Below are 23718 nucleotides of genomic sequence, written 5' to 3'. Positions count from 1 at the left end.
AGCATGAGGAGGTCCTCTCTTCAAACATCTCTCAACTTTTCTTTCACTCTCTATATTGGGGCGCAGTTATCTTCTCCTGTGAAGATTGTAATTTCAGCAGGAGTTATCTAAACCTAAAACCTAGAATCACAGGGCTGGTAGGAAACGCAAAGATCTTCTAGTCCAACTCCCTGTTCAAGGCAGGGAGATTTTATACCACCCCAATCTGTTCTGTCCCCCCTTCACGGCTCTTCACAAATGGCAAGACAAATAAACTTAAAAGGAACTTTCTTTATCAGTTCTCAGTTCAAACTGGCTTCGAGCCCAAAATAACAGAAATACAGTCTCTTTCAAGCAGATAACAGAATACAAAACAACTCTTACAAGCAATGCACTTCTTCCAAAGTCTCCACGAATCAGGGTTACATGAAACACCAAAGCACTTATCCAAGTGTAACAAGCAATGTTGTACGGACGAAGGAACATTGACTCCTGCGACTAGGGCATGGGAGCATCCGTCCTTTTATCTCCAAACCTGCCTCTAATAAGCCCCAGCTGCATAATGAATCTTGTATCCCAAAAAGACTCACAGCAGACATCTGCTGAGTCACAACACAATCTGTTGTCCAGACTATTTTTGAAAATTGTGGAGCACCAGGAGGCAAGCTATTCCATCAATTAATTGTTCTCACGCTAAGAAAATGTCTTTATTTCTAGGGTGGATCTCTCTTTAAGGTTCCACCCATTGCTTCTTGTCCTGCTGCCCGGTGCTTTGGAGGATACGTCAATCCCCTCTTCTCTGTGACAGCCCATCAAGTACCGAAAGACAGTTATCTTATCCCTCCCAATCCTCCTCTTCGATAGGCTCCCTCAACTGTTCGTCATACGATTTAGGCTCCTGCTATCATCTTTGTTGCTCTTCTCTGCTCTTTTCTTCTTCTCTGCAAGTTCTCTTAAAAACTTCTCTGGAGGTTTTTAAGAAGAGATTAGATAACCATTTGTCCGAAGTGGTGTATGGCTTCCTACCTAAGCAGGGGGTTGGACTAGAAGACCTCCAAGGTCCCTTCCAGCTCTGTATTTCTATTCTATTCTATTCCATTCCATATTTTCTATTCTATTCTATTCCATTCCATTCCATATTTTCTATTCTGTTCCATTCCATTCTGTTCCATATTTTCTATTCTATTCTGTTCCATTCCATTCCATATTTTTATTCTATTCTATTCCACTCCATTCCATATTTTCTATTCTATTCTATTCTGTTTTATTCTGTTCCATTCCATTCCACTCCATATTTTCTATTCTATTCCATTCCATTCCATATTTTCTATTCTATCCTATTCCATTCCATTCCATTTCATTCCATTCCATATTTTTATTCTATTCTATTCCATTCCATTCCATATTTTCTATTATATTCCATTCTATATTTTCTATTCTATTCTATTCCATTCCATTCCATTCCATATTTTCTATTCCATTCCATTCTGTTCCATATTTTCTATTCTATTCTATTCTGTTCCATTCCATTCCATATTTTTATTCTATTCTATTCCACTCCATTCCATATTTTCTATTCTATTCTATTCTGTTTTATTCTGTTCCATTCCATTCCACTCCATATTTTCTATTCTATTCTATTCCATTCCATTCCATATTTTCTATTCTATCCTATTCCATTCCATTTCATTCCATTCCATATTTTTATTCTATTCTATTCCATTCTATTCCATATTTTCTATTATATTCCATTCCATATTTTCTATTCTATTCTATTCCATTCCATTCCATATTTTCTATTCTATACTATTCTATTCGATTCCATTTCATTCCATTCCATATTTTTATTCTATTCCATTCCATTCCATATTTTCTGTTCTATTCTGTTTTATTCCGTTCCATTCCATTCCAATCCATTTTTTCTATTCTATTCTATTCCGTTCCATTTCATTCCATTCCATTCCATATTTTCTATTCTATTCTATTCCATACTATTCCATTCCATAATTTCTATTCTATTCTGTTTTATTCTGTTCCATTCCACTCCATATTTTCTATTCTATTCTATGCTATTCTATGCTATGCTATGCCATGCCATGCCATGCTACTCTTCTCTGCAATAGTCATAAAGACATGCACAGAAAGTCCCAGCAGCCTCCATCTCCCCATGCAACTGAGTTACAAGGAAATAACAGACTGTCACCATTCTAACAATCAGTCGCTATATGCATTGTTTTGGGCTGGGAGGTAAGGAGTGTCATTAAAGCCAAGTCATACAACATTCATAAGTAGCGGTAGGAGCTCTCGCCTCACAATCCGGAGGCTGTGAGTTCGATTCTAGGTAAATGCAGCTATTTCTCTCTCTCTGGGCACAATGAGAATATATCTGCTGAATAAAACTCCGCATTGGTGTCAGGAAAGGCATCTGGCCAGGAAACCTTCCGCTCCATTCAGTTGCACAGACTCCACCCCTCGAGGGGTTATGGGATCATTAAAAGAAGATGATACAAAACTCACAAGTCCCAAGAGATCTTCATACATTAGTGTCTCTGGAATCCTGTGGCCATCTGTCCGATGAATGAAATATCTTATAGGTCCCAGAGTTCTGTTTATATTAGCATTTTTTTTTATTTTATTTGACATTTATAGGCCGCCCTTTTCCCTGAGGGGACTCAGGGCGGCTTACAATTTGTAGGAAGGGGGTGCAAGACAAAACACAAAAAGAAAATGTGAAATATAATAAAATAAAACAATAAAACACAACATTCGTTCAGCATTCGGGTGGGGCGAAATTAGGAGCTTATCCCCAGGCCTGACGGGATAGCCAGATCTTAAGGGCTGTGCGGAAGGTCTGGACGGTGGTGAGGGTACGAATCTCCACGGGGAGATCGTTCCAAAGCATCGGAGCTGCTACTGAGAAGGCTCTCCTCCGCGTAGTCGCCAGTCGGCACTGACTGGCGGATGGAATTCGGAGGAGGCCTACTCTATGCGATCTGATGGGACGGAGGGAGGTAATTTTCCCAGACTCGTCCACTTATCCTTTAGCTATCACATGGGTAGGAATTTTTGTAGGATTTTATCCAAAGCTTTTTCTGGAATTTCATTGTTGGAAGGTCTACTTGATCCAGCTCGCTTATATCCACATCCTCACGATATTCTTCAAGATGAACGTTAAAATATTATTTTCTAAAGAGTTTGCAGAAGCTATGTTGACTCTTCAACAAGAGTTGGCTTCCGCTATTTGGTTGTGTGTTGTGTGTTTTCATCATCTATTTATGTAGTAGAAATGTTAGCAAGCAATGTGTTGGCATTTACTTACAGGTTTAATGGATGGCTGTAATCAATTAGTAAGAATATCGGGTCTGAGTAAGCAATATAGCAATTGGTAAATGGCTGCAATTTCTCCCCTCGAGTTAAATTGTTGAAGTGAAAACTTATCCAGGAATAGTGGCTCAATAACTAAGTTTAAACTTGCTTGGGATAAACATGTCCGTCATCCGACAAAAATGAAATATAAAAATCAAAAAACAACAAAAAATATATTAAAAAAAATAAATTAAAAGGAAAAACCTCAAAGGACAATGGAGACAATGGAGCACTACCATGTTTCCCTGAAAATAAGACAGGGTCTTGTTTAGCCACTGAGCCACTTTACCCTTACCTTAATATTTATTAAATACCTTACCTAATAAAATATTCGGGGAAAACAGGGAGTCCTCAATTTACAGTACAAGCAGCATTGAGCCCCAAATTTCTATTGTTAAGTGAGGCATTTGTTAAGTGAATTTTGCCCCATTTTATGACCTTTCTTGGTTGTTAAGTGAATCGCTGCAGCTGTTGAGTTAGTGACATGGCTATTCAGTGAATCTGGCTTCCCCTCTGGACTTCGCTCGTCAGAAGGTCGCAAAAGGGGATCACTGTGACCTTGGGACACAGCAACGGTCATAAATATGAATCAGTTGACAAGCGGGTGAATTTTGATCACGTGACCTGCAAAGGTTGTAGCTGTGAAAAATGGTCATAAGTCATTTTTTTCGGTGCTGTTGTACCGTTTCCCCCCGAAATTAAGACAGGTTCTTATTTTTCTCTTGACCACTGAAATAAGCACTTGGCCTTATTTTCGGGGAGGTCTTATTATTTTTGAGGTGCAGGAGGTGGTGAGCGTGGTCACCTCATGGCTGCTGCTGTGTTGCAATATTTTTGGGGAGGGCTTATTTCCGGGGGAGGGCTTATTTTAGCGCATGCGCTCAAAAGCCCGATTGGGCTTATTATCTGGGGAGGTCTTATTTTCAGGGAAACAGTTTTGTCTGCCATCAGTTTTCTATGTTTCTATATTCAACTCATTGAAATTATTTTTAAAATTCAGCTTACCTTTCAGCTTTGTGGTCTATAATCCAACTTTATACTCAATGAAAAACAGATACTGATACCCTGTTACAATTACTACATGGTAAAGCCTTAACCATTTCTGCTGATGATGATTCTGAAGTTATTATAGCAACTTGTAAACCTGTGTTTAATTTACAGATCATTAACCTCTATATTTGATTATATTGCTTTTACGATTAGCATGGTACCATGGGCAGTCCTAATTATTCTGCAGTGAACGAATAAAAGATAACAGGGCAGAAAAAGTTGTGCATTGATGTTGTGTTTTAAATAGAGCAGAGCCTGAGCTATGAATTTTGGGCAGAATGGATGACCTCCAAGTGCTCAGTTTCTTCATTCAGAAAATTTGCGTGAAGCTCCCCACTAACATTGTTATTGGGCAATGAAAGTATTAAACGGTTGTAAGCCACTTTTTTGGTGCTTTTGTAGCTTTGAACCATCATTAAGTGAACTGTTGTAAATCAAGGACAATCTATACTTCTACATAAAATTTGGACTCTTGGCTACTTATACAAAAGGGAATAAACAAGAAAGCTAACCAGCCATTTTTTTTTTGACAATGGCTACATCCCAACTTCTTCTTGAGTTTTAAGAATGTAGAAAATAAACTCAGAGATATCCTTCAAAGGTGTGTGTGTTTTTTTAAATACTACAAGACAAATTTTCTCAACAAGAACTAAGCTCCACTTGTCTTTAAACTGCTTCAGTATTTATAACTAATGTTTCCCAATTTTGGGCGATTTTGAGATATGTGGACTTCAATTCTCAGAATTCCCAGTCAAAATGTCCATTGCTAAGAATTCCGGGAGTTGAAGTCCATATGTTTCCACCTTGTCTAGGTTGGGAGACATTGGTATCGATTGTTTATTTCTTTCCCTAAAAATGGTCTTTTTGTCCTGCAGTTTAGTTATGCCCTTTGTTTGACATATTTCTTTCCATTTCTAGGGCAACTGCTACTCACAGAGGTCAAATTATATTCAAAGATGCTTTAGCCCAGCAGTTGTGTGAACAAGGAAGTAAGTGTTTGCTTATTCATTTATTTTTCTGTCATTTTAACTTGTATGAATTAACATTTTTAAGTTGGTCAAGAAGAAGAAGAAGAAGCCTCCCATGTTTGTGTGTTTTTTTTTAACTGGGATGAGTGTAGAAATATCCAGAACAAAAAATAAATAAATATCTCATCTATTCTGCATTATGCATTGTGTACCATTAGAAACAAATTGCGTCAGTATTTCGAACAAATTCCAAAATTCTGATTAAAAAGGAAATCAAGATTAGTTCAGATCAGAGTTGGAAAAAGCTACTTCTGTCGCATCCAAAGTTTTATTATAAATTCCTTTATAAGAGGGGGGGGGATAGTTTGGAATTATTTAGTCGAATATTACAAAGGCCTATGTACGGAGGAATGAATAGAAGCGTAGCCAAAAATAATTGCATCTGTTCATCTTTAATAAGCATGTATTTTGTTCTGTTTAGATTTTGATTTAAGCACCGAGCAAACCAAGCATGAGTTCCTTGGGGGGGAGGGATTTAGGCTTTATTAAACTAGGGAAAAAAAGAACAAGAAACAAAATGAAAGGGCTATGAAGAATGGAGACTATTGACCCCCAGCTCGTAAAGAGATGCTTGCGGTAGTTTTACGGAGACCCAGACAAACATGAGGGATCTTTCCCATTCTTATTTATGAAAGAAGAAGCTTTATGGGAACTATTCCATGTGCTTGGGAAAACTGTTCTTTTCATAAGTGAGAACGACAGCATCCCTGCAGGCAACTGTCACAATCTCCATTGTGGATCCCTTGTTACGGAAGTCATAACGATGACATATTTTTCGGTATTAACACGAACATTCCCATGAAGGAAACTTTCAACCCTTGGAGATCTTCCAAGTTGTCCATTGTCTGTCAATCCCAAACTTTGAAGACTCAGGGTTTGAACCAGGGGGTGGGAAGAGCAACAGGCAATGGCTGGCATGCCCAGAGAGATGGCTCTGCATGCCACTTCCAGCATTAGTTTCCCATCATGGCTATAGAGCATTGCACAACAGAACCACTAGACCAGTGTTTCTCAACCTTGGCAACTTGAAGATTTGGAGATTTGAAGTCCAGACATCTTCAAGTTGCCAAGGTTGAGAAACACTGCACTAGACACAACAACTGTTTCCTCCCCCTCTGCTAGACAAATAATTGTGACACTATCTAGTAAGGCTGTATTACTATTACTCTTCTCATCTTCCCTATCTCCTTATGACTATAACTTTGTTGCTTGTATCCAAGATTTATATTGTTTTGTTTAGTATCTTGGTATGATTTAAGTTGATTGCTTATTTAGTATCCTATGACTATCAATAAGTGTTGTATCTTATGATTTATGATGAATGTATTTTTACGATGGCTATGACCAGGGTTTATCACTTATTGCTCATATGTACAGTGAGAGCTTATGAACCAGAGACAGATTCCGTCTGTGTCCAATCACACTTGGCCAATAAAGAATTTTAACTTCTAATGTAGAACAAACTGGATGCTGCAGGAGACAGGTTTAGTTCAAATTTAAGAAGATTATTGAGATGGCTGAGGCCAGGACATGAGTTCCCAGAGAAAGGAAGTCTAATTGTTCTATCTTGAGAATTGAGACTTTGTCACCTTCTCTTTTTCCAAGATTCATTCCCCCCCCAAAAAAAGTAGATAAATGAAGGTTAGGGTTCTTTACGACCATGTCAAACTAAAATTTAAACTTCCACTCAGTTTTCCCAGATCAGAGTTGGATTTAAAATAAGTGTTGGGGTCTTTTGAACTGGTAGAATTCTTACTTGAAGAGATGCAGCACTGTGAAAAATGGATTAAAAATGTATTTTTTTTAAAAAAAAAACCCTGCCCACTGTTTTTTAATACCAGAAAACATCAATTTTATATAATATTCTTGCTGTGTGACATTTGGGGACTTTATTTAAAATATATGAAGGTCAAAACTGCAGCTTACTGCAATAAAATATAGCTTGCAATAAAGAAATTATTATGAGGGATATGAAAGTATGTTCATCACCCGTTTAATGGTATCTTCGTAGTTCCTTTTATAATTTCTGAGATGAAGAATTAGAATTTGAAACGAGTATGAGATACTTGAGGCAAAAAATTGTAAGGTTTTTCAGACACATTAAAAAAATGAGAAATGAAGTAATTTTAGCATTCAGTTTTATGATGAAGAAGTTAAAAACTTAACTTTTGATAAGTGCTGTTCAACCTTACAAATAATTTATCTCAACCAAAATGTAGCTATGACTTCTAGCGGATATTTTTCCCCCCCGCTGAACTTGCCCTATATATATAAACATCCCAATGAAATGTGTGCAAAAATATTTAAATACAGACATCTGGCTTATCAATGGTGGCAAGAAAGGTGCAATGGGGCAAAACTCATTTAATTGTCTCGCTTAGCAACATAAATTCTGGGCTCAATTGTGCTCGTAAGTTGAGGACTACCTGAATTGTTATAGCAGTCAACACTTTTTCTGTGGTTGCATGTTGCAATCCCAAGAAAAGACACGTATGATTTAAAAAACAAACAAACATCAGGAGCATTTTATATCCAGATGGATCTCAAATCATCCAGTTTTGGTCACCATGCTATAAAAAAAGATTTTGAGACTCTAGAAAGAGTGCAGAGAAGAGCAACAAAGATGATTTGGGGACTGGAGGCTAAAACATACGATGAACGGTTGCAGGAACTGGGCCTGAAGAAAAGGACCAGGGGAGACATGATAGCAGTCTTCCAATATTTGAGGGGCTGCCACAGAGAGGAGGGAGTCAAGCTGTTTTCCAAAGCACCCAAAGACCAGACAAGGAATAATAATGGATGGAAACTGAACAAGGAGAGATTCAACCTAGAAATAAGGAGACATTTTCTGACAGTGAGAGCAATCAACCCAACAGAAGAGAAGTTGCCTTCAGAAGTTGTGGGAGCTTCATCCCTGGAAACTTTCAAGAAGAGACTGGACTGCCACCTCTCAGGGATGGTGTAGGATATCCTTGGGCAAGGGGTTGGACTAGATGACCTACAAGGTCTCTTCCAACTCTGTTAATCTGTATATGTATCACCGTCCCCCTTTCGAATCTGGATTCTTAAAAACAGTCTAAAATGGGTATTAAAATGGACCAGTTTTATGCAAAATGACCATCTTCCTTAAATTAAGATACTACTTATATTTACACGTCTCCTTTTTAAAAAAAAAAAAAAAAAGCTTTGCCTCTCTCTTCCATTTTAATTGATAATGTCCAAAGTTGGCTATGGTCAAAGACTACTGGTGGGAGGGAATGTTAAAATATTTATGACTGGGAGAGACATGGGAACAAGGTCAGCAAATGAATAGGCATAGCAACTAAGTCAGCCAATGGGAGCTTAAAACAGATCTGAGTCTGTGCAGAGAATTGAAACCGAAACTTAAGCAGCCTGCTGCTCTGAGAAGTAAACTAGCAGTCTGTCTGGGCTTGTCTGCTGAAATGAAGCTAACTGCTTGTGTTTGCCTGTAACTCTCCTGCCTTGTGCTTACTTAGAAGAACCATCTGTTGGTATTGTACATTGATTCATCTATTCTGATGTATATAAAGAAGTTAATGAAACCAGCTGAATCAGTTACCTGTGTGTGCTTTCTGGATTTGAATTTATGCAACAAACTCTGACAAAAAAATATAATTATTTTCTTTTTGTTCTTCTTTTGCAGGTCCAACAGAAGCTCCCTTGCATCCTCTCTTAGGTACGTCAATAAATTAATGTTTCAGGTTTTCAGATAGCTATCCGGTTTGGAATACTTCAATGATTGCATTTTTAAAATAATATCTCATTTGAAAATATCTACTAGGTCATATCAATCCATTTTTATTATGGTCGCAAGCCAATGTTACAAATAAAAGCATTAAAAATAGTAAAAAAACCTAAAAATAAGAGACAGACATGATATATTGCGATGGTTGGTAGAATTATCAGCAGGCACTTAGAGTTTGTCTAATTTTGCATACATTTTGCAAACCATTCATAACAGAATTTGGCCATATTCAGAGAAACTACTAATAACAGTTGTTGCACGTAAAAGGAATCAGTACCAGTAGTCCTCTGCTTACATCATTTCATTTAGTGACGGTTCAAAGTTAACCTGTTTCCCCGAAAATAAGACCTCCCTGGATAATAAGTCCAATCTAGCTTTTGAGCCATGCACTAAAATAAGCCCTCCCTGAAAATATTGCAACACAGCAGCAGCCATGAGGTGGCCCCGCTCGCCACCTCCTGCACCTCAAAAATAATAAGACCTCCCCGAAAATAAATCCAAGGACTTATTTCAGTGGTCAAGAGAAAAATAAGAACCGGTCTTAATTTTGGGGGGAAACAGTACAACAGCACTGAAAAAAGTGACTTATGACCATTTTTCACAGTTACAACCTTTGCAGGTCACATGATCAAAATTCACCCGCTTGTCAACTGACTCATATTTATGACCGTTGCTGTGTCCCAAGGTCACAGTGATCCCCTTTTGCGACCTTCTGACGAGCGAAGTCCAGAGGGGAAGCCAGATTCACTCAATAGCCATGTCACTAACTCAACAGCTGCAGCGATTCACTTAACAACCAAGAAAGGTCATAAAATGGGGCAAAATTCACTTAACAAATGCCTCACTTAACTACAGAAATTTGGGGCTCAGTGCTGCTTGTACTGTAAATTGAGGACTCCCTGTATTTCCCGAATATTTTATTAGGTAAGGTATTTACCTAATAAATATTAAGGTAAGGGTAAAGAGGCTCAGTGGCTAAGATGCTGAGCTTGTTGATCAGAAAGGTCACTGGTTTGAATCCCTAGCACCACGTAGCGGAGTGAGCTCCCGTTACTTGTCCCAGCTTCTGCCAACCTAGCAGTTCGAAAGCATGTAAAAATGCAAGTAGAAAAACAGGAACCACCTTTGGTGGGAAGGTAACAGCGTTCCGTGCGCCTTCGGTGTTTAGTCATGCCGGTCACATGACCATGGAGACGTCTTTAGACAGTGCTGGCTCTTCGGCTTAGAAATGAGATGAGCACCGCGCCCTAGAGTCGGGAACGAGTAGCACATATGTGCGAGGGGAACCTTTACCTATAAATTGAGTCCGTGAGTTCTTATAGGTCAAAAGGAATGGGAAGGAAACCATATTAAATAATTGCACGGATGTGTATTACATTCGGCTTCATCCCACGTTCATGACACTGAAATCCCTTCGCTTCAGGTGCATAAAAGGAGCTTGGGAAAGCAACGGGGGGGTGGGGGGGTGTTGTTGCTGTATTTCTAGATTAATCCCAGATTGTTCTGAAAATCATAACTGAGCCTTTTCCAGCCTGTTGTTGCGTCCCCTAAATGCTTAGCGAAAAAGGCGAACAGATGAAGCTAGCAGATGGCACTCTGAGTCCCACAAATATGTTTGTGCTCATTTGTTTATGATTCTGGCCCTCTGCAGACAGTGGGATTTCAATTTTTGGCAGGGGTTTCCAGACCACGTAGGCGAGGCAGAAAATGTAGCATCGAGCAGGCAAAACCACAACCGGGGCTTACAATTCGAATGTACTTCTGTTGTCGGCTACGGTGGAAATATTGCAAGGCCGAACTTGGGTTTTCGAAAAGTAGAACGGCGTTCTCATTCGGTTAAATGAGATTGAAATATTTATTGCTGGGTTTCAAAATAATAAAACAAGTTAACTCTCATTTCACGCGAGGTCAGAAGTTCTGCAAGAGTTAGTGTGGCACGGTGCAGAGGTGGGTTGCTCCTGGTTCGGCCCAGTTCAGCTGAACCGCTTGTGGAATTCAGACCGCAGAACCGGCAGCGACCCAGGTCTACCACGCCCCCGAACCAGTTCCCTTGACGGTTGCCTCCCTTCCGCCATTTTGTTTTTTAGTGACTCTGTATGCCAGTGGTGGGTTTCAAAAATTGTTCGAACCTACTCTGTGGGTGTGGCCTCCTTTGTGGGAGTGGCTTGCCACCCATGTGACCAGGTGGGAGTGGCTTGCCGCCCATGTGACCGGATATGAAGATGCCAACGACACTTGTCAGAACCACCTTAAATTACCTCACACACAGCACTGGCATGCATAAGAATATGATGTAAACTTGTTTTCTAAAAGGCGTCTTTGGTTTGCGTTAAAACAACTTCAACACACGCAATGTTCTGATTGCACCACAAACGCAGTAGTCATCCTTACCTTTCACAGAGGCACTGGGTTTTATAAATATGAGCATGATAGTGTAGAATAATCATATCCAAGGACCAGTGGTGGGTTTCAAAATTTTTTGGAACCTCTTCTGTAGGTGTGGCCTGCTTTCCAGGTCCACTGGTGGAACCTCTTCTAACCGGTTTGGTAGATTTGACGAACCGGTTCTACCGAATAGGTGCGAACTGGTAGAAACCCACCTCTGGTGTATGCGCAATTCACCGTAAATTGTTCTGCGCGTGCGCAAAGAACAATTGACATCGAACAGCGCACTCACACACAGCATGCATCTGGCATTGCGCGCGAGTTACAAACCGGTAGTAAAAACCACCAGCAACCTACCCCGGGGACGGTGGTGATGGATTGTGAAGTGCGAGCTCAGCGAACTGGTTGTTACCCTGGTTGAATCCCGCCACTGGCTCTTAAACCTTAAAAATATCTTTTTTCGTGGAGATGCACAACAGGAAGATAAGTAAACCAGCTTTTCCCAATTCCGGGAAAAGAACCAGTTACTTTTAAGGAGTTGCAGTCTATTAATTAATTAGACAGTTGCATAAATGCCTCTCCACATTCCTAAAGCATCTCTGGAAAAGCTACTCAATTTTTGTTTCCAAGAAATGGAAACAAGCGCTGGGGGTTTGAGCTGCTTGTACTCCCTTTGAACTGCATTCTCATGGCGTAAGGATTTAAATAAGAGATATTAGGCACCCTGGACGAATTTAGTTTGTCTAAAGATACTATGGGTTGTCTTCTCTTTCATTTCAGCCGAGATGCACAGCGACAGCATCATTTTGCGGGACGATTTTGATTCTTATCATTTGCAAGGACTGAATCCCGCGATGTGGTAAGTTCAGCTGCCTGTATAGATTTATTTGGCAGAAACAAGCGTTGAAGGCTGCCCCAAATTTTTTCTGTGGAATAGAAAACTTCTCAAAATCCCCAGTGGCCTAACATCTAAAAGACAAATGAGTTTCAAGGAAGGAAGGGAGGGAGGGAGGGAGGGAGGGAAGGAGGGAGGGAGGGGCAACGTATGGAGGAATAGCAATAACACTTATATACCTCTTCACAGTGCTTTACAGCCCTCTCTAAGCAGTTTACAGAGTCAGCCTATTTTCCCCAACAATCTGGGTCCTTATTTTACCGACCTTGGAAGGATGGAAGGATGTGCAGTATATACCTTGAGCCAGTCAGGATTGAACTCCAGACTGTGAGCAGTGTCAGCCTGCAATGCTGCATTGTAACCACTGAGCTATCATGGAGGGATGGAGGGAGGGAGGGAAGGAAGGAAGGAAGGAAAGAAGGAAGGATAAAGTGGCATGGTGATAGGTGATTTTTGACCTATGGCCCATTTTTAAATCTTCCTGAGCCTTGCTGCTCAGTGGATATCCTTCATTCTGATCTTCTTGAACAGTTTCTTGATTAAAATACAGGCAACAATCTTTTCCATAGCACCAAGGTTTGGGAAAACAAACATTTCCTTAATGGGCATTGTTTTTTAATAACAGCGTATTTACAGCCTCCTAGTCTTGGATCGTCCTTTGACAATCTCTCTCGGTACCATCTGTTGCGGTGGCATCGTGCCTCTCTATTAACCGATCCAGGCTCTCTGTAGTAGAAGCTTTCTGTGTCTAGTAGCTGTTTGGGCAATCATCTCGGCTTGTTTAATCTCTGCCTAAGCCTGATGCACTTAATAGACGCTTTCGGGGGAAAGCAAAATATGCTTTCTCGTCTCAGATGCCTGCCACAAAAGCCATTGAGCATCGTGCTCCTGTCAAGCTTCCCGCAGATGGCAAGGATCGAGGAAGCAAGCGAGGATTACACAAACGCTACTAAGGGCTTCTGTAATGCAGGCATTGGGTAAAATCTGGACTCTTGAAAAACCACAAGTGTCATATCCAAACTTAATTGATTAGTGAGTTCATTAAGAGGGGATCTTAATGAGAATAAATGACAGTAAAAATATGAAGCATAATATAGGTAAATAATATTTGGTCTTAAGTAGCTAAGTTTAAATAAATGAAGAAATGTACATAAAAATGGATAACGAATAAGGAGATTATGAATGAAAGATAGAAATGTATAGTAGGGAAAACACTAACTGCAAAGAAACCGATTCGGAACTGCGGTATGATATACGATGGAACTTATTGTTCCTATGTTGTTTTTAAGTTATGTGTTTGTTTTTGTTGATGTGCTTATGTGTTTAAAATAATTTTAAAAAAATCTGTCTGACACGCTGTCCATTACACTCCCAAACTCCTTTTACAGTTAGCAGGAATGCCTTCGCTTGGCTAAGACACTGAGCTTGTCGATCAGAAAGGTTGGCATTTCGGCAGTTCGAATCTACGTGAGCAGGGGGTTGGACTAGATGACCTCCAAGCTCCCTTCCAACTCTATTACTCTTTACTGAGCTTGTATCCTAATTGTCTCATGGCCATCAAGTTAACCCTTTAATGTCAACCAAACCAAGTGTAAATATATTGTCTAAACCAGGGAGTTCCAACCTTGGCGACTTTAAGGCTTGTGTGCTTCCTTAATTCCCCAGCCAGCTTTGCTTTGCTGGCTGAGGAATTATGAGAGTTGAACTCCATAAGTTTTCAACCAAAATGGGCAAATATGGAAGGCAGACGATTGTAAAACTAGAAGAAGCTTGGAAATTTTCTGGAAGATAATTGATATGACAAGACCCTTTAGGACAGAAATCTAACTATATCACTGTATATGTAGCTGCAAAGCCACATGTATTTTTGCTTTAGCCTTAAGCAAGCTTTAACAATTAAGCAAAACACACAAAATCGTGTGACATAATAGTTAAGAGGTTGGATGGATTGCTAGCGTTGAGTTGCCCATCAACCAAGGAACCACATGGGTTGACTTCAGGCCAATCATCCTTTCTTCTCTTCAACCTTCCTCCCAAGGTTTGTGTTGGGGGTGAAATTGGAATTCTATATATGCCACATAATCTGTTATATTTTTTAAAAAAGAACCTGGATATAGATCGTTAAGAAAATACCGTTCACTTCTCTTAACTCTTAACAGGACAGTTTGCCATGTCTTAGATAGGACAGGGAAAGGTTTTGCGGGGTTTAATGTTTTCAACCACAACACCACTGAGGCCCATGTGGACAATGATCGGTTCCTTAACTATGTATTCAATAGCAATAGCAATAGCAGTTAAACTTATATACCGCTTCATAGGGCTTTCAGCCCTCTCTAAGCAGTTTACAGAGTCAGCATATTGCCCCCAACAACAATCCGGGTCCTCATTTTACCCACCTCGGAAGGATGGAAGGCTGAGTCAACCCTGAGCCGGTGAGATTTGAACAGCCGAACTGCAGAATTGCAGTCAGCTGAATTAGCCTGCAGTGCTGCATTTAACCACTGTGCCACTTCGGCTCTTCAAGACGGACAGTGATTAATATTTATATGTGTTTATATGTTAGGTGTAAGTATATAGTACATAGAAAGGGACGTGGTGGCTCAGTGGCTAAGGCGCTGAGCTTGTCAATCAGAAAGGTCGGCAGTTCGGCGGTTCGAATCCCTAGTGCCACATAATTGAGTGAGCTCCCGTTACTTGTCCCAGCTTCTGCCAAGCTAGCGGTTCAAAAGCATGTAAAAATGCAAGTAGAAAAATAGGAACCACCTTTGGTGGGAAGGTAACAGTCTTCCGTGCGCCGGCGACGTTTGGTCATGCCGGCTACACGACCACAGAGACATCTTCGGGCAGTGTTGGCTCTTCAGCTTTGAAACGGAGATGAGCACTGCCCCCTACGGGAACTTCCCTTCCAACTCTGTTATTCTGTATACTATCTTTGTTGTGGCCTGCCAGCCACTGGCCCCTCCAGCAGCCGAATCAGAGGAGGAGGAGGTGTGGAAGTCAGGGTCAGCATCAAGGCAACCTGAGAGCTCCAAGGGGGAAGAGGAAATGGAGCTGGCAGAGAGAGAAAGAGAGAGAGAGAGAAAATGAGAGTGAGAAAGAATGAGAGAGAGAATGAGAGAGAGAGAGAGCGAATGAGAACGAGAAAGAATGAGAGAGAGAATGAGAGAGAGAGAGAGAGAGAGAGAGAGAGAGAGAGAGAGTCTGTCAGCCCTCAGATGGAGAGTCAACAGCCCCCAGGTCTGGAGGTGGCTGATGAGAAAGAGGAGGAACAGATGGGTCCAGTGCCTGGCTCACAGAAGGCAGAGGAGAGGAGAGCAGTGGAAATCTATGGGCCGGTCCTTGGGACAACAGAAAAGCCACCGCTGTTAGCAAAGCCCCACCCTAGTTCTGGGGATCAAAGGCAGGGGGCGGAGATGAATAGATGTGGCAGACAACTATTCATCTTCCATCCGGAAAGACTTGTTAGCCGGCGTTGAGAGAGAAACTTTTGGCCGGCGCTCCGAATAAAGGAATCTTTTGAGTTCACGTCAGAGGATTTGTCATGTTTCGGGCGCTGGGTCAGAACAACCTTCTTCCCTGGTGCTTCCAACTCACTTGGATTCTTTATCTTGCAGGTTTGAATGCAGCAACTGTGAGGTTGGAGACCAGTGTGGCGTCATCATGCACGGGAGTGCCGTCACTTTCTGCGAACCATACGGGCCGCGAGAACTAGTAAGTCTTGGCCAATCTGAGTGGTTTATGACGTCTCCCTTTTTGAATATCCCACCTGGTGGTAAAAGTTCATTCATCTTACATTCCTCGCCGACAGTTTCATAGATCTGCTTCCTTTCCTTGGTCCTGAACACATTTTTATCCCCCCCACAAATAGTAAACATTGCTTTTCCAACTTTGTGATAGAAATGTTTCCTTTAAATCTTACCGCCTTCTTCCACCTTCTTTGTAAAATTTCTTTGTTCTTCTGCTTTTAAACTCTGAAGAGTCTTGCCAGGGAAAGTATAGGTAGTCCTCGACTTACGCCCACCACTGAGCACAATATTCCTGTCGCTAAGTGAGTCGTTGAGTGAGTTTTGCCCCGTTTTACCATCTCTCTTGCCGGAGTTGTTAAGTAATTCAGCGCTGTTGTTAAGTTTGCTTTATTGCTTTATGCTTTATTTTTATTTGGCATTTCTGTACCTCCCATCTCCTTCAGAGAGGGAGGTTTTAAGGAAGGATTGATCATTTAACTTTTTTTTTGAAACCGTAGTGCAGTGATTTTCAACCATGGCAAATGTTGTGACCTAGGCTTCCCATAAGCATGAAGCCGACTCCTCGTCCTGATAAAACTCCTTTTATTTAGTTTATTTAGAATTTCTCTCCAGCAAAGTTCCGGCCAACTGTCTTTCATGAGATTTCACAACTACAGGCCTTTATCAGGCTTGGAGAGCTGCCAGGCCGATATCTTCCAAACGCCACTCTGTAGCAGCAATTACTTGGCAAGGAGTCAGGAACAGATCTTCACCCGAATGAATTGAACTAATGGTCTCCTGCAAACTCCATTCCCCTTTTGCTCCTCTTTATTCCCTTTGGGAGGGGCCATTCACCGTCCACCTGTGCCTTTTCTCCCGAGTCGGCCCTTGTTCCTTAGCTGTTCCCTTCTCCTGGCAGCTCTGCGCATGCGCACATCGGGAACAGGCTCCAGATGTTCTTCTGCCCCACTGATCTTCGACTCCGAAGGCAGCTGATAATTGGCATATGTCTCTGGCCCCCTCTCTGACTCTGACACAGAGCCCTCATCAGAGCCTTCCCCAGACTCCAGGACTGGCCCATCTTCCTCCCCAACCTCCGCACTATCCGAATCTGCTGCCAGATCCACTGGCCACTAGTGGGCCAGAACAGCAACTTTAAGATGCTTGGACTTCAACTCCCAGAATTCCCCAGCCAGCCATGAATTCTGGGAGCTGAAGTCCACAGAACTTAAAATTGACAAAGTCAAGAAACACTGCAGCAGATTGTACATAGTTAATTTTTTTTTATCACATCATCCTGTTTAATTAATGTGTTTCTGGTTCTGAGCCTCATAACCACTGGCTCCTCCCAGAAAACTACATAAGTACAGGTAGTCCTCCCCTTACAACAGTTCATTTAGTGACCATTCTAAGTTACCACGCCACTGGAAAAAGTGACTTATGACCGTTTTTCACACTTACGAGCATTGCAGCAATGCTGGGGGTCATGTGATCACCTTTTGCACCCTCCCGAGAAGGGGAAACCCGATTCACTTAACAACCAGTTATTCATTTAGCAACTCTGATAAAACGCGGAAAACTCACTTAACAACCATCCCATTTAGCAACAGAAATGTTGGGCTCAATTGTGGTCACCATTCAAGGACCGCCAACATTCATTGAGTTCACTCAGCATGTGGGAACAAGCTTTGAGTTAAAGTGCATATTCACTTTGAGTTCGTGAATATACAAGTTTAAGGAATAGTCGTAAAAATATTGCATTTCCCCACCCAAGGTTATTGCAAAACTGAAGATACATTATTCTAGGCAGTTTTAGTGGCTTGGCTTGACAACTACTTTTAATTCATGGCCCTTGGCTGGGATGGAAGGACCATCGCGCAGTGATTTGCATTCGATATTTAATGTCCGGGTTCTTCTAAATTAAAAGAGCTCAGACAATGTTCCACCCCAGATGAAATAGACAATAATTCTTAAATGGGGTGCGTGGCGATGCCAGGATTTGCCTCCTGGCCAAATTTTTGAAGAGCAAAATTATACTGACTCATTTCCTTATTCGTATTCTCAATGATCCATTGGAGAGACCACAAGTTAGCAAACAGCAGCAGAATTTATGTTACTTGTGAATATGGTGCCATGATCCACACACCAGATCTGTTAAAGAAAGGTACCAAACACAGCAGGTTCCCTCTGCTTTGGGTATCTTCATTTTATATGACGCTAGCTGGATCCCCGTGCTTCACAACGAAACTATGTGATTGGACAATGCAGGAGAACTTTGCCTCACATTCCATTGATTCAGTGGTGGTCGGTGATTGAAACACATAAGGGAATATCGCTCCAGCCGCCATGAGTCCGGAAGCAGTTCCATAGATGGAAGGCATAGACATTTTGTTGAGGTACCAACCTTTAGTATTGTAAGGAGTCCCAGACTGCTCCTGAGTGAAGGTGTGGAATGTCTGCCAGTTTGAACTGAGGTAACGGAATGTGAGGCAACTGGCAGTTGGAACAGAGTTCTTTTCAGGTGGGGAGGAAGAGTAGAACTCCTTAGCATCAGAGTGTGTTAATTACTGTATAAGAAACACTAATGATCTGATGGTCATTTCAAAAAATCCTTTCTTAGTGAGCACCTAGAAGTCAAGAGGAACATACATGCCAAATTTCAAGTTTGTAGGCTTTACAGTTCTGGAAATTTTGTGATGAGTGAGTGGTATTTGCCTTTTATATATATACTTTAACCTTGTATGGCACCTTTTCTTTCTGCATCACAATTCCTAAATAAAATCTTTTCTCCTTGAGTTTTTTTAAAAAAAATAAACCAGTTTGCCTAAATTTATCTTAATGTCACTTCAGATTTCTTAGCAAAGCTTAAATAAAAACAGTGTTCCCCTTTCCTAATTTATTTGCACTTCACAAGTGTTTCCTCACAATAAGTATTTCTTACTATACATATACAAATTATATGAATATGTTAGAAATTATTTGTAAGAAATTCCAACAAGGAGGTGATTTTGGACACATGGAGACAAGGTACTCATTCTCATGTCTCCCTATCTGCCCATGAATATGCAGTAACCCAGTGGTGGGTTCTGGATCCTGTTCCAATCGCAGCACACACATGCGTCTTAGCACCTCCGTGAGCCTCCGCGATGCTCCAGCTGCTCCGCAGAGCATCGCGCAGGTGCTGTATGGGCCATGCGTGTGCGCAGAAGCGTGGAAGCCTTAAAAGACAGGTAAGGAGCTCGGTCGGGCTGGTGGGCCCTCCGGAGCACCATACCGGAACAGTATCCGGTGCTCCGGCACGCTCCGGTACGCCCGTACCGGGGCGTACCTCCTGCAACCCACCACTGCAGTAATCACTATTTTGTCATCTCTTCATGATGTTGCTTTAGGTTTTATCTAATTCATACATGAGTGTCAGGTGCAAAAGACCAGGTCCACACCCGAAGGTCCAGTTAAACCGCTTTATTGCTAAACACCTATGCAGAGGAATCTTCTCAACTAAGAGTCAGCAATTGCTTGGGATTAGATAAGTCTGAAAGAAATTCAAGTGAGGTTGGACTTAGTTCATTTGTGATTATATAAGGGATGCGTTGGCTCAGTGGCTAAGATTCTGAGCTTGTCAATCAGAAAGTTCAGCAGTTCGACGGTTCGAATTCCTAGCGCCGCGTAACCGAGTGAGCTCCCGTTACTTGTCCCAGCTTCTGCAAAACTAGCAGTTTGAAAGCATGTAAAGCCAGAGCTGTCCAAAGATGTCTCTGTGGTCATGTGGCCAGCATGACTAGACGCCAAAGGTGCACGGAACGCTGTTACCTTCCCACCAAACGTGGTTCCTATTTTTCTACTTCCATTTTTACATGCTTTTGAATTGCTAGGTTGGCAGAAGCTGGGACAAGTAATGGGAGCTCACTCTGTAACACGACGCTAGGGGGATTCGAACTGCCGAACTGCCGACCTTTCTAATCAACAAGCTCAGCGTCTTAGCCACTGTGCCACCTTGTTCCATCCTTGGGAAACCTCCAAAAGATCTCTCGTCCTCTGAAAGACAGAAGAGACCATACTTTAGTGCGGGGAGAAGAACTTGATGAACATAAGGGAGAAATAAGTGTTTAAGTACCCTAGAGATTGAAATCCCTAATTGATTTTCTCCAAGCTGCTCAGTGACAATTGGGGAATTTCTAATCACTTTGCTTCTGGCTATAAATTCACTTTCAGGCTAAGTTCCAGGCAGGGATTTGGAGCTCTAAAGAAGTCAATAGGGAATAAGTTATAAAGGCCTAGAACTGTGTTGGCTTTTTTGGCAGCTGCTGCACACTGCTGGCTCATATTTAAATGGTTGTCCACTAGGACTCCAAGATCCCTCTCATAGTCACTACTGTTGAGCGAGGTACAGGGCTTGGCTCCTGCCAGTTCTAACCTCTTCTATAGAAGAGGTTCCACAAATCTACAGTAGCATTTAGAACCGGTTCCAGCTCCCTCTCCCCGCCCGTCTGCCCATTATCAAGATGAAGAGCGAGAGGAGGAATTCTGGGAATTGAAGTCCACAAGTCTTAAAGCTGTCAAGTTTGAACACCCCTGGGTTTTTTCTTTCTAAAGGGTTAGGGGTGCAAGGGTCTTGTAACTTGACAGCTGTAAGACTTGCACACTTCAGTGCCAGAGTTTCTGAGCCAACATTTTGGTTGCTAAGCAAGAGCGTTGTTAAGTGAGTTTCACCACATTTTACATGTTGGCCACGCCCACCCAGTCACATGGCTGCCAAGCCACTCCCACCTGGTTACATGGCCGGCAAGCCACTCCCACAAAGCAGGCCACGCCTACAGAAGAGGTTCTAAAAAAATTTGAAACCCACCACTGGCGAGGTACCACATATATTGTACCTGTGCATTTCGTTTTTCTTGCCTAAATGTAGAAGCTTACTCTTTTCACCATTGAATTCCATTTTGTTAGATAGTGCCCAATGTTCTAGTTTGCCAAGATCCTTCTGTATCTTAAGTCTGTCTTCTGGAGTGTTGGCTATTCCTGCCAGCTTGGTTTCATCTGCCAATTTGATGAGTTCCCCATTTATTCCCTCATCCAAATCATTGATGAAGATGTTGAAGAGTACTCGGCCTAAAACAGAGCCTTGGGGCACTCCACTGCATACTTCCCTCCATGTAGATGCAGTTCCATTGAGGACTACACGTTGAGTGCGGTTGGTCAGCCAGTTACGAATCCATCTGGTGGTGATGCTGTCTAACCCACATTTTTCTATTTTATCTAGTAGTAGGTTATGGTCTACTTTATCAAATACCTTACTGAAGTCCAAGTAAATTATATTGACAACATTCCTCTGGTCCACTAATTTTGTCACTTTGTCAAAGAATGCAATAAGATTAGTGTGACATGACCTGTTTTTGACAAACCCATGTTGGCTTTTGGTTATTACCTTGTTTGCTTCTGAGTGTTCGCTGATAACAGTATAGTAACAAATGAATTTGGTGGGTCAATTCAACAATTCTCCTCCCCTCTTTTTTTTAATAGATTACCAATGGTCTCAACACAACCACAGCTTCTGTGCTCCAATTTTCAATAGGTAAGTTTTTACAATGACCATAATTAAAAGGCATAAGAAATGCAACACAAGTTTATTTTAAAGTGTTATTGTATTTTTGTATTTGTATCTTATCAATCCACTTTGTGCTGAAGACAGAAATGTGTCTTTTGGATATTCACTTTTTAAATACTCTTTGTGGTCTAACTAGTATTAATTTCTTTTGTATATGCTGCATTATATTAATTATTTTAAAAAGAAAGAAAAAGGCCCACAAAAGTGTTCACATTTAAAGTACTAAACAGCAATGGTACTTCGTATATAGTCTTATCCAATGAATTTAAAAACATTTAAGCCGCTTAGGCAAAAAAAAAATGGAAATTCAAACTGCCTATACACACTGCAGCTTTCAAACAATAAAATGCTTTTTTACGGATCAAATAAAAAGGCATGGATAAAAAATAGATGGCGAATTAAACAGAATGACAGAGTGGGGACTTGGAGGTTTTCTAGTCCAACTCCCTATTCAGCAATGGTGGGATTCAGCCGGTTCGCACCTATTCGAGAGAACCGGTTGTTAACTTTCTAAGCAGTTGGGAGAACCGGTTGTTGGAAGAAATTTCCTTTTGTTTTTTTCCACTTCACAGGGCTAATCCTGTAAGGAAGGCAGGAAGGAAACATTCTGGTGTTGTTTCTAGCCTAATCTTTATTGCCCTGCTTACAGAAACTGCCTCTCCGGTTAACCCTTACTACATTGTAACAGCTAAAGCAAAGCACTCATCGATGTGAGTGATGTTGAGTTGGCCACGCCCACACGGTCACATGACCACCAAGCCACGCCTACCCAGCTGGTCATGAGGGCAGAGAACCGGTTGTTCAATTATTTGAATCCCACCACTGCTATTCAATCAGGGGACCCTATATCATTTCAGACAAGTGACTTACCAATCTCTTCTTAAAGGCCTCCAACTTCTGAAGCCAACCTGTTCCATTGATCAATTGTTCTGCCAGGAAATTCCTCCTAGGTTGAATCGCTCCATAAGTTTCCATCGGTTGCTTTTCATCCTGCCCTCGGGTGCTTTGGAGATGAGGCTGAGCCTTTTCTCTCTGTGGCAGCCCCTCAATTACTGGGAGGACTGCTATCATGTCACCCCTAGTCCTTCTTTTCATTAAACCAGACATATTTAATTCCTGGAACTGTTCTTCATATGTTTCCATCCTTTGTGTTATTGGTTTCCAGTCTTGGAGAAGATGCAGTGTTCATTTCAGTTCTCCTCCTCTCTGTCTTCAAACCATTGGTATTTGGTTTAAAGCAACATACAAATGAGTTTTCCACTGAACAATTAATATGTGAATTAACGTCCATGCCAAATAGATCCATTGTTGAAATAGTCGTATATATTATATACTGAGCACCGTGCTTTGGTTTGAGAGGCCAATTTACGTCTAAAAAGATGGTTGTGCCCAAATTTAAATACATACCTTCAAATTGAATCAATTATAATTGCCAATCTATAAGTAGAGACTGTTGATATTTTGTGTAGTGGAGATTTGAGGGTTTTTTTAAAATTCCATTTTACCCTCTGTTCTTTCTTTGGGCTATCCAAATAGTATCTTGTATAAGGCCCTTCTTGGTGGTGGCCCCTCTTTTATGAAACATATTCAACCTGCAAAATAGTTGTTCCCCATCCTGTTATTTATCTGAAAGACCCTAAAATTTTGGTTTTATCAGCAGGCCTGGAGACTAGGAATGGAGATGGAGCTGTGGCTGATTTAATTGTGTTAATTCCTCTATAGGAGGAAGTGGAGGTTTTGTTAATGGGTTTTATTATGGGGTGGGCTTTTTAAAATGTTGTTAAGCTGCCTAGAATCACCTATGCGTGAGTTACCATATTTTTTGGAGTATAAGATGCACGCCCTCCCCCTAAAAGAGCGTAAAAATGTTGGTGCATCTTATACACCGAATACTGCCATTTTTGGCCTTCCAAAGCCCCACC

The 23718-nt window shown here is 41.3% G+C and overlaps 1 protein-coding gene across 1 annotated transcript in view; it reads left to right on the top strand.

The window, feature by feature from the left end:
• RELN (reelin) overlaps positions 1-23718 on the top strand; it is a 380071-nt gene that overhangs the window by 150360 nt on the left and 205993 nt on the right. The window contains 5 exon segments of the mRNA XM_032221885.1: positions 5314-5384; positions 9088-9120; positions 12355-12433; positions 16084-16180; positions 21712-21763. Coding sequence (XP_032077776.1) covers positions 5314-5384; positions 9088-9120; positions 12355-12433; positions 16084-16180; positions 21712-21763 — 332 coding nt within the window.

The sequence above is a fragment of the Thamnophis elegans genome, chromosome 7, assembly GCF_009769535.1.
Source record: "Thamnophis elegans isolate rThaEle1 chromosome 7, rThaEle1.pri, whole genome shotgun sequence".
Taxonomy (NCBI): domain Eukaryota; kingdom Metazoa; phylum Chordata; class Lepidosauria; order Squamata; family Colubridae; genus Thamnophis; species Thamnophis elegans.
This window is presented reverse-complemented; position numbering and strand designations above follow the sequence as displayed.